Raw genomic sequence first — 12,179 nt, 5'->3', positions numbered from 1 at the left:
TCTGGTTAAGCACCTTTTGCTCCTGGTCACACGGGCTGCTTGAAGTGTAGTTAAACACAGCTTGAACCGATTTGGGTTTGTTACGTCTTCCTCTTCTGCCATTTCATTCTTCTGCCCCGATTTGTATTCCTGCCCTCCAGCGCAACGCTGCTCAGAACGCTCTCGCTCTCCTGCACTGTCAGGACAGCGCCTTTGCTCTTGGAAAACGCGGTGTTGCTGTTTGTACAAATCATGGAAGAAAACTACATAATCTTAAAAGCTACAGCTCTGGTCCCTGCATTAAGTATTCATGTTCTTACCCCTCTTCTTCCATCCCCTCTCACACGTAGCTCAGCCCAGCCTGACGTACCTTCTGTCATGGGGGGGCTGAGAGGCCTGGCCTGCGTTCTCAGCAGCACAACGTGAAGTCCTTGCCACTCTTTTGCTGTCATTTTAGGAGAGGATTAGCTCTTTAATTGTTCTTACATAAATACCGAGACGATCATAGCTTTTCTGTGTCAGTGCTCGCTGCAATTTTTTTTCCCTCTTAAACACCAACTCAATGAACAGATTTTTGCAATTTGTGGCTGCTCAGTCATTTTGTATGGCTTTTTAATCTCTAGAGGCCAGATGGAAGCGTGATCCTTCAGCATTGCTTGTTTTGCATTAACGTAGGGATTGGAACTACATTTGAATAGCACATAGTCATAGATGTCTAAGTATATAAATATTTTTCTTTTCCATCCATGTATTTTTCTCTTCTAATGTTTTGGTTTGGTTTTCTTTGATGACAGTTTTCTACAGGGAAAACTGTCACGAACAAGCAAATGCTATGCCCTGACGGAAGAGTTTTTACACAGAAGAAAACAATGATTTTGGTCAAGGAGATTTGAGAGAGAAACCGACACTGAAGTGCTGCTCCCGAGACAGCTGATGACTTACCTTGGCTTCAGGGCACTGATAAAACTGCTGTTGGACTGATCTGCTATGATGAGGTTTGGTTTTTTTTTTTTCTTCTTCTTCAGGAGCTTTATTTCAAGCTCTCCTACAATCCTAACTTTGATTTTTTAGTTGTATTTATGGATTTATGCTCTGCTGTCAGGCTGCAATCAATTGATTGAAATCCATAAATAATAAACATCAAGTTTCAATTTAAGATGCAGTAACAAGATGCTATCTTTTTTTTTTTATGTACTTGAGCAGCTTTTTATAGCTAACTCCCTCCAGAGTCAAATCCTGACACATTCTTCGCGATAGGAAGCGAATGGCTTTCCCCGCGTGTTTATTGAAGCCCATGTGACAAATCCCATCCGGCAACTGAAGGAGAGGACGCGGACGCACCTGTTTGTGGAAGGGTTACATAAAAAGAAGTCCTGCGACATATTTTAGCATCTACCAGTAAGCTGAGCAACTTGACCTGCTTTACCCTTCGTAGGACATAGGATATTAAATTAACAACAAGAAGGGGGGGGGAAAAAAAAAAAAGACATGCTAACATGAAAAAACACATTTTATTGCACTTAAGTTATAAGAAAATAAAATTTCTAAGTGATCAAACCATAGACACAATCCCTTTAAAGGTTGTTTTCCTCCATCATGTCAGGTTGTTACATAACTAAAATTAACCAACTGGAATCTGATTGTTTTAAATCAGACTATAAATAAAACAAAAACAAAAAAAAAAAAGGAGGAAAAAAGATCGCCTAGGATACAGTGTTAAACCACTTTCACAGTTCAGCTTGAGTTGTGGCTCTTGGAGAATGAGGCAAACCATTGGACTCTTTCGTTTCTCGTTTTGTTTGCATGTGACATCTTGACAAAAACGTTAAGTTTTTGCTCTGTCAGTTCCTCCCGGCAATAACTGTAACAGTTGTTTCTTTTTCTCAAATACTGTAAAACACTAAGACTGACCAGCAACTTTATTTTCATTTTTGTATTTTATAATATTTTTTAAAAATTTTGTCAGTTTTTTTAATGTATGTTCATTCCATTCACCACAGCCCTCACAAAGAAAAATTTCCCCACAGAACAGGCTGCAATAGCTTTGTTCTAAGGAATGTGTTTTAATTTTTGCCCAGAAAAAAGAAAATAAGCTTTGCACACACACTCAATTCTTTATTTGCAGGCAAACTTCACTCTTAATTGTCTGAAACTCTTCCACTCTCAGCCTCTTAGAGGCACAGTTGGCTCAAGTTTCAGTGGCAAAAAGTCTTTTTCTGTAACCAAACTAGAGCAAATTTGGAATTCAGTCTGGGACTAAAACGTCACAGCAGAAAAAAAAATAAAAAAAAATAATTTGCTTTTCTTTCTTTCATTTAGCAGCATAAATAAGTTTGGCCACTGGGAATACAGTACAGGGGTGGGACAACAATCCCGTAATTGAAGACCTACTTCTAGCACCAGCATTGCGAATTAAATCCATCAGAGGACTCAAAACCCAGGACAACTTGCCACCTCAGAGCAACTTATGCGTTGAAGAGTGTAGATGGAAGCAACAGTAAATAGATTAAACAGAGGCTAATACTGTGATTGACATTGGCAACGGTTGGCAAAAAAAAAAGAGGAATAAAAGAAAAAAAAGAAAAAGCTCCGATAAAACTGTACAAAACGATTCACAGTAATATTTTAGCTTTTCCACACCAGGAATGGACTCTTTGTTTTTGTTTGTTGGTTTTCTTTTCATTGCAGATGCTCTCTAGTTTTTGTAAGTCAACCAGTGACTGCTCGTAGAGGTTGGAAGGGACGGCTGGAGGTTGCCCGGTCCAACTCCCTGCTCAGAGCGGGGCTAAGTGAGAGCGCGTTGCTCGGAGGGGCTGCCGGGACCCAGGGGTGCACGAGCAGGCTCACCTGTGCAGCTTCTTTTGAGATCTTTGTGGTAAAATAACCTGTTAACAAGAACTGTAACAATTAATTTTTTTTTTTTTCCACCTCCAAACTGCTCAAAGAGCAGTTGGAGGAAAAGTAAAGAAATAATTGCACCTGGTTTCATTTTGAAAGTCGTATTTTTGCAAAGCTGCCCCGGTCAAAAGTGTAGCCTTTTTATGTGACGAGACAGCAAATGCCTCTCCTGTCAGTTACAGTTTGTCATCTTTGTCTTCTCCTTCGTAGTCTGTAGGTCTTTAGGATCTGTTGCCCCAAGCCAACATCCTGCACCACCAAGGACAAGGGATTTTTTTTCCTTTTTCTTTTTTTTCTTTTTTCTTTTTTTTTTCAGGGGGAGGGAAAGGAGAACATCGTCTACACGTTTGGACAAATTCATCTTTCTGCCCTTCACTTCATATCCACGTCAAAGTCCAACACCAGCAGCTTTGTTTCCTCAGTCCCGTTGCGGCTCCCCACCGCACACACCAGCTTTGTGTTAGAAGCTCTGATCCGCCACACGACGCCTCCGCTTCCCCCGCTCTCCAATGTGACTAGATTTCGGATAAATTCACCCGTTTTCAAGTCCCAAAGTTTTACAGTCCCATCATCTGAGCTGGTAATTACAAAGTTCTTGTTGAACTGTAAACAGGTCACAGCACTCTGATGCTTGTTGGGACCTGTAACGGTAAACCAAAGCATTTTTATTTGTAATTAGAAAGCAATGTCAGGCAGTGCTGCATATAAAATAATTACCTAGCTATTTGCATACAGCTTGTCCTACCCAGATGCGTTAACTCGCTTTTTGCACATTAAAAGGTACAGAAGCCTTGCTGTGCTTTCAATAAGCAAATGCAGGTATGGAAAAAATCCCCCAGTATTTCTTTGTTACAGTGTCCTCGTTTTGTTGTTGCATGCCAACAGCAGGGCAGGTGTGCACTTGGACGGTTGTGAAAATGAACTTCACCATCCAGAAGGAGGTGACTGCTGAAAGCATTTGTCTCCCAGCCCCTTTGAAGTGTTGCTATGAGGTTACGCTATCAGTAAACAGTTATATATTGACATATAAATATATATACTGCTAAACCAGCAGACTTTGCTTTACAGTGAAATTTAATTTTCTGCTCCAGCCAGCGATGCCGCGTATGATATACGGGAATGATAGAAGACCTTTTTTTTGGGGGGGAGGGGGGAACAAAACAATGTGTTCGTGTGCACGATGCCCGAGTGGCAACTGTCAGAATGGAAAGGGAAATCTTTCTTCTTACTGAAATGAAGAAAACATCTTCCACTCATTTCTCTTGATTTATTGCAACAGACAGTGTACTTTGCCTCCCGATCCAATTAATCAGTAGGCTTTGAAACATCCAAGTGACCCCTAAATAAATACGTTGACTGACTGTTTTGAGATGTCATTTCCTACATATTTCTGTGGCTTATTAGGCTAATACACCCGTAGCAAATTGCTATCAGTCCAGACCATCTGCCTTTCATAACAGGCAAGTGATTTGAATAGATTAAATACATTTTGTTCTCCTAATTCAGAGAAAGATCATACGGCTATCATCAGAAAAAAAATATTTAAGTTGTAAGTGGTCCATGCTTGTTTCTGTGTATGTAAAGTTTTTTATATCGAATCTGCAACGTAGATTACTGCAGGCAGCTTGATTTACGGGCAGGTAGTTTAAGCTCACCTTGCAATGTCTGTAAACATTGTCCTGTTTTAATGTCCCAGATTTTGACCGTAGAATCGGCATTCCCAGACACGAGGATATTGTCCTTGAGTTCCATTCCACTTGTGAGAGACTGGTGGCCTGTTAGCGTGTGAATGCAGTTGCCTGTCTCCACATCCCAAACTCGGATGGAAGTGTCAAGAGATCCACTCACCACATGGATACCATCAAACTACAAGAAAGGTAAATCTATTACAAACAATTACATTAGGATCTTGCAATGCTCTGTATGGAGAAGGCTATTAAGAATTTAATCCACTAAATGCAACATTAGATACTATACATATATTCAGAAGCTGCATTACGAAATAATAATTCAATCTTAGTAGAGATGGCCACCTTTGATATCAGAGCAGGTGATTCATGGTCAGTGCAATTTCCTGTACTAGACATGGTCTATGTGGTTCAAGGAGAAAGACGCTGAACCATCCGTCTTTTAAATGTAATACAGCTCTTAAACACAACCGAGTCCCGACTATACTGCGGTTTGCAATAGCAGGAGAGCGTTCTTTTCCCAATAAGGACGATAACAAGCCAAACCTGCCTCTCACAAGTCAGAGGGACCTGACGCTGGAGAAGGGTGACAACATTAATCCAGAATCATCTACACGGAAGCCAAAACCTAGGACAGTGGAAGGGATGGAACTGAAAAGTGCTGGGTTTAGCCACTTTGTAATTGCAATGGTGTGGAGTAAGGAACTTTAACTTCCTACTTACTGTTGGGAAAGGTATACAGGCTAACACAGATGTCCAAATATCTTGGATTTTCTGGTCTTTCTTATATATAAAATCAAAAGATGTAGAAGATGAACACGGAGAGGAAATCAGCTAAGAGATGAGACACTTTTCACCGAGAGGACTGAACATGTGGAGAATATAAAGGTGGAAAGTAACTTGAGAGATAGTGACAATGACATAGGAGTACAGAATTCTCAAAAAAAGGAAGGAAAAAGAGCAGTAGAATAAATCCAGTGGGCTTCAAGGAGGAATACTTCAGTAAGTTGAGACTTCCTTCCCATGAGGTTTTTATATATCTATTCTCTGAAGGGAAGAAGAGTTCAGGAGAGTTGGCACTTTCTTAAAGACACAAACTATCCTTATGTGAAGGAAAGATAGGAAGTGTAGTAAATTACCAAGACCCACTTGGCTAAAGCACAAGGAATTGTACAAAAAGTAGAAACTAGATCAATAGATGTGTTTAAAAGAGCACCCTGGGACAAAATCAGAAAGGCCGGGCACAAAACAAGATAAAACTAGCAGGAGCCGTTAAGGATGATAAAACACTATTCTGTTAAAAAAACAAAACCCCAAACAAGAGGAAGGCCAAAATAAAAAAGCTCATTTATGCTCAGTGGGAAGGAAACACCAAGCGAGGCCAGCTATTTAACTTTTTTGCTTCAGTCCTCAGCCATCTGAGTGTAGGCTCACAGCACTGACACCACTGACAGCCCAGTACAAGCTTTTGCTAGAATGGGGAAAAAAAAACCCACAGAAGGCAAATCGTTTTAAGGCAATCTCAGAGACATCTGCTGCTATCTCTGAGAACCCGTGGAAGACAGACAAGGTTTCAGATGGCAAATACAATTCCTTTCTTTATTGAAGGAGATGATGATGGGAGACGGGGAATTATGGATCGGTCAGCTGAAGTTCAGTTTCCAGAAGGAACTAACAAATGATCAAGCTGGCTGTTCGCCCTTAGCAATGCGCTAAGTAGCAGCAGATTCGTGGGAAAATGATCTTAACCAATATGATTTTTTTTCCTGTGACAGAGTAAGAAGCCATGTGAAACAGCAGATGTCTTGGTTGTATTTTCACAGAGAGGGAGGCAAATTTGATGTGGGGATGCTATCCCGTTCAGAACTTGGTTCACAGCATGGTTATAGGCATCAGAAATAGTTCCCGGGGGGCGATGGGGTGTCTCGCATTTAGTATTTTCATTAGGATTTGGGCGACATTTGAAATGGTAGAACTGACCCAAAGCAAAGAGTGTAAAAGTCAAGAGAAAAGGGTGAAGATCTGAGCTTGGCAGGGATTGAATGAAGGTACAGCTGCAGCCTGGGAGACTGAAGGCTCAGCAGGAGCCTTTGCTGCAGCTAGGGCAATCCGACATGACTTGTCCACGTGGACTGACTGGTACCTAACAATGGCGAAGAAAGAACCCAGTTAAGGGAACTCAACTATTTGATGCTGCTGCTTTTTGTAAAACCTGCAGAAAACCAACATCGTAGATCTCCAGGATCAAACATGGCTGAGCAAGGCACTTGGATTCAAAGGAATGCAGATAGCAACTGGCACATACAGACTGCTTATCTGCTCTATACATGGCATCTCTGGTGCAAGTATGCTAACCCCCACCCTCCCACTCCCCGCTATCAGGAATAGGGGTATGCTACTCTAAGGTATATAAAGTAACTTTTCACTTCTAGTAAGCATTGACAAGACTTTGACTGGAATTCTGCATCCTGGTTTGAGCACCCTGCTTTCAAAAGAGGATGGGAACTCATCTGAGTTCAGATAAAACGAGGAGGAGCCCAGCAGACTTGTTGGGTGGCAACACTACAGAACGTTTTTCTTTCCTGACCAGAACTAAACCAGATTGATTGTAACAAATTTTGAGGTTTTTCCCCCTTTCCCGCAAATTCATTGTATTGCGTGTACGCCAGGTATTCAGAAACAGAGCTTTACGGCTGGGCATCAGGAAGAACTTTCCTCTGATACTGCCATAGTTAAACAGACAATGGTTTGAATCAGTGGCTGTGCTGTTATCCATGAACCCTGAGAATCCGTGGATTGCTTCAAAGGCAGCTCACAAAGAGTAAGAAAACACAGCAGGGTCAGTCGTCTTCAAGTGCTGCACAAGGATCTCTGGAAAACGTTAGGGGGTCTACAGATGGGGAACTACTGAGGTGTAACAGAAGCTGCCATGGCGCGGGGACGGGGAGGACAGGCTGGTTATGGGAGCTCTGCCATCTGGGGCTGTTCCAGGCCAAGGGAAGGAGCTCACTGCGCAATTTTAAAGAATCTTTCTGTCCTAAAACTGCAAGCACCTGTAGCCTCCTGCCTCCCAGAAATCTGTTTTAGAATACCGAGTTCCATTTACAGGGTGTAAATAGTGTCGGTGTGTAACAAAACCCAATTATTTGATCCATTATTACTACGGTGTCAGAGCAAGGCATGAATATTCATAGGCCCAAACGAGAGTCACGGGTGAAGATAAGGCAGAATAACAGATACTGTTCCCAAATTGCCCTCGACGAAATACAACTTTCAGAATATTTCTAAGAGATAGGTAGGTAGTACAGCATTTTTAACTTGTTTTCTGCTTGTCTAATGAATCCTCCTCAGCATATGAACAGAAGAGAAGAGCCAGAGATTTCTGATAAATTTTACTACATATTTTGGGAAAGGAATCCAATTTAGGTATTTTGTTCCTACTTAAGTCTATTATGGTGAGAGATGATACCTTATGATGAAAGCATTTATGAAAAACATCTCTAGCACCGAGCTTCACTTTCTGAGCCACAAACCAGAGCAGTTACATGCTGAATGCCATTTCCCCATTTTGAACCGTCTTTGTTAATTTCTTTTTCAAGTCCTGCCAGATTGTGGTGAGAACAGGCACAAGCATGAAATTAATTTCTTTCGCCGCTCAACGCCTGGAAGTGATGCTTTGACTCTGTGAATGAACAAGATGATCTTTTGGGTTGGTAAAGGTATGAGGTCTACGTGTATCTTTGCCAGCACAGTTCTGATGAGCAGTCGGGGGGGGCTGGTAGGCAACAGAGCCAGGCCACAGAGCGGGAGGGCAGGCACCTGCACCTACAGTAACGTCTCTCTGTTGGCAGAGCCTCGCAGTTGTAGATCTGGCCTCTACTCAGAGAAGAGGAAGTAGAAGGCTGGAGATTTACATCAGGGCATTAAAATTTTAGGCTCAGCCTTACTGTGAATTACAGTTTGGAACAGGAAGATGGGACTACAAAATATGGATAAACAGTTCTGCATAATTCAGAAGGTTAATCCAGTGGGGTTTTTAGTGCCATTTCAGTTATTACATCATCTGATTTATTTAAAATAGTAACATCAGAATTTCTTTGGGGAAACCAAAGCTACAACTCCAAAATCCAGGCAAGATTTCAAAAAAAAAAAAAAAAAACAAAACAAAAACCACCCAACCCAAAAACTCAGAAAACTACTTAACCTGCTGGTATAGAGCTTGGGGCCTTATTGGACTGGGTGCTTTAAAAAACCAAGGTCCTCTAAAAAATCAGTGTCTCTAAATTAAGACAACATATAACTAGTGTCACAAAGTGAAAGAGGGAAGTATCACAGATGCCTCTGTATTCTCGTGGCCTGTGTAATTCTGGAGCAGGTACCCACCATTTAATAAACAAGGTGAAATAAAACGACTTTAAATGTTACTTAAGGAAAGTAAAGCAGCAGATGAAATCACATACCTGTAACGAGTAGACTCTGTTAGTATGCCCTTGCAGCGTGTGCAGACAGGTCTCTGTCTCCGGATCCCACACTTTGACCATAAAATCATATGCACCACTTACAACCCTTCTGCCATCATATTGAACGCACCGAACTGCAGCTACGTGGCCCATCAGAACGTGTAAACACTGGCCCGTCTCTATGTCCCAAACTCTCAGCGTAGCATCTCGAGAACCACTGACCACTCTGGAGGAACAAGAAAACCCCTCCTGTACTTAGCATCGGACATGAAAGTATTAAAACAGTTAGACTTGGGTATAAATCAGTTACGAGTTTTAATTTGGGACATTAGATAGCATTAGTCCACCAGCCCCCAAAGATCTGGTTTGGCATGACATTTTATTAGGGTCGCAAATGGCTTGAGTGTTTTTCTTCCTTGCTCTACTCACCTCCTCAGGACCCGCCTATCTGCTGTAATTAGGAATCAGTATTTAACAAGGCACTTCATTCCCAAACAGCAAACAATGCCATGAGAAACGATGGGGACTGCTGTGTCTGTCCATGAAAGCTTATGAATATGCTGAGCTCCAGCCAGTGCCATAAGCATTCTGTTTCAATGACCAAGTTAACTCATTATAATAATTAAACAAAGAAGATCCTTAGTTGTTTTACTTTTAGTAAAGTAACAGTTATTCTGCTGGTTTTTTTCAGTTTGTACTTTTAAAGCTTCTTTAAGCAAGAGCAGAAATGAGAAAGAATTAATTAATATTAATGGAATTGGTACAGAAAAACCTCATCATTCTTTAAAAAAGAAGAAACGCAACCAAACAGGCACTCTGTCCAGCTCCGTACCACAGCCGAGCACAAGAGCTTTGCCAATGTTTGTTGAATCATGACATGGTTTACTACTGCAGAAATTATGATATTATCAGTTGAAATTTTAATAAAATACTGGAGGCACGATACTTAAAAAGTCATTCTGTAAAATGAGCAAAAGCTTACAGCATTGACAAAAGGGAGAAATTATTCAGAGTGTGGGAGACTGGATCAGAGCGTTAACAAAGAATTAGATTTGAAATAATGTAGAATGTGACTTTATAAAGTACATGACTCAATTTTCTGTTCTTTAATTAGCACTCTTACGCTTTTGCTGCTATTAATCGCCTCCCCCCTTGTGTTGACTTATGTAGTTTAGTGTGAATGCTTTGCCTGGTTTGTGTATCACTCCATGTTGGAGGAGGTACCCAAGTTTAAGGAGCATTTTCTGTGACCCCAAGTGTGTATTACGGGCCAAAGCGTGGCCGTACGGTTGGACAGAGCCGTACCTTTTCTCGTGGAGATGCATGCAACGCACGGTGGAGGTGTGTCCGTACAAGGTGTGTATGCATTCTCCAGTCTCAGCGTTCCAGACTTTCAACGTTCGGTCTGTAGAGCCACTGATGATGATATTGTCCCTCATCTGTGATGACCAGACTCCGCCGGTGTGCCCTACCAGGGTTCTCAAACACTGAAAAGAGATATTTTGCTTGGTTACCCTTGTGACAGAGTTGAATGGAAACTTAAGAAAAAGTAACCTAGGAAGTAGCAGTAGTCTCTCATAGCAAGAGCTGGAAGATCCCTGGAGACTGCTTTGTGATTGAACTAAAAAAAATCCCACCTTTTAGAAAATAATTGTCAAATTTCTCTCTCCATTGTCGGTATTTGGACTACAAGGAATTTTCCTTGTAATCTGCCCCTTGGTAAACTGAACACTCTCTTTCCAAGTTTCTCAATACAGGGCACGTTTTGCAGCCTTGAGTCATTTTCCTGGCATTTTTCTGACTCACTGCAGGTTTTCCAGTAGCTTTTTGAAGCATAAGTGTTAGAACTGGAGAAACCGTTCACTTAGTAGTTTTACCACCAATCTATAAACCATATGCTCGTATTTTATTTTTCTGCCTGTTTATCCAAGAAAGATTGCCTTGCGTAAGCCATAGCTACAGCATCAATACTGCAAAATCATGTTTCAAACCTTCTTCAGACTTTACTGTTGCCCAGGCGAGAATCCCACGCTACGTAACCACAGCCTACCTACCTCCTCCGATCACAAACGTACAACGTGAGTTCTCACCATGTAGAGAGAGTGTTTGCTGACACCTACTTCTATAAACCCGCCGCCACTCTGGAACAATGACTCGTCTCTATCTCTCAGCCTGTATTCCTCACCAGTAACGACTATACATGCTTTCTCACCAGGCAGCAATAAGTGCTAATTAGCACAGACACGAAGAGATCCTTGCAAGACCCCTCTAGAAAGATACTCCATGAAGACTCTGCATTTACATTAACAACATGATCGCTATAATTACCCACTTTCTAACCCATTTAAATATGTGCCATGTTGATTTTTGCACTGCTCTATTTTCTTCTGTCGTGTCAGGGGGATACAGGCCTGCAGTGCACATCACAGCCATCTATTCCTGCACTATTATTTTTATCAGTCAAACCTGTAACTGCACGAGAAAAGAGGTCAAGGCAGTTTGATGATCTCTTTTTCTGTAATCTAATGCTAAGTGGCATTAATTGCCGTGGCCTTCCTTTAACTGTTAGTTGACTCCTTTTGACACAGTCCAAGATTTTTTTATCCGAGATAATGTATCATAAATGCCCAGTCTTTCAGTCTACTCCATTTAAATAGTGACACGTTTTAGGTTTTTCACCATCCTTTGGATCTTCTCCTTGTGCTCATAACTTTTGAAAAACCACCAATTTTTACCCCACTGGTTACTTTAGGGAAAAAAATCATCAAATACAGATTATGTGGATCAACCGTAAAAAGAAAAACCGTAACTTTGGTAGTTGTTGTTTAACATCCTCTTGAGTTTCTGCTGAAATGAAGTGTTCCATTATCACTGCATGCTGGATTTCCATCACATGAATTTTCTCCCAAAATAAATATTTTTTCTGCATCAGTGATACTACACTAATTTCTGTTGTTAATATCCCGTTCTTTCTTTCTAACATCCTTGAAAAATGCCTTGCTTTTTTGCTGTACATAGATTTCCTGTTCTTTAACATTTTTTACCAGTCTTCTGCAATTCCTGGCTCCTAGCTTAATTCACTGCTATCAAATCCATCTTTTTCAGTTCAAAGCCGTTATTCACTCTTACAGTTCCCGTTTTTTTTTTTTTTTTT

At 41.1% G+C, this 12,179-nt stretch overlaps 1 protein-coding gene across 1 annotated transcript in view; it reads right to left on the bottom strand.

Moving 5' to 3' along the window:
• Positions 1-1,679: 1,679 nt before the first annotated feature.
• The window catches only part of FBXW7 (F-box and WD repeat domain containing 7), a 169,380-nt gene continuing 158,880 nt past the window's right edge, over positions 1,680-12,179 (bottom strand). The window contains 4 exon segments of the mRNA XM_009634828.2: positions 1,680-3,518; positions 4,533-4,743; positions 9,026-9,251; positions 10,331-10,512. Coding sequence (XP_009633123.2) covers positions 3,250-3,518; positions 4,533-4,743; positions 9,026-9,251; positions 10,331-10,512 — 888 coding nt within the window. The 3' untranslated portion in view covers positions 1,680-3,249.

The sequence above is a fragment of the Egretta garzetta genome, unplaced genomic scaffold (genome assembly GCF_000687185.1).
Source record: "Egretta garzetta isolate BGI_Z169 unplaced genomic scaffold, ASM68718v1 scaffold32, whole genome shotgun sequence".
Classification (NCBI taxonomy): domain Eukaryota; kingdom Metazoa; phylum Chordata; class Aves; order Pelecaniformes; family Ardeidae; genus Egretta; species Egretta garzetta.
Note: the sequence above shows the minus strand (reverse complement) of the source record. Positions and strands in the feature narration are given on the sequence as shown.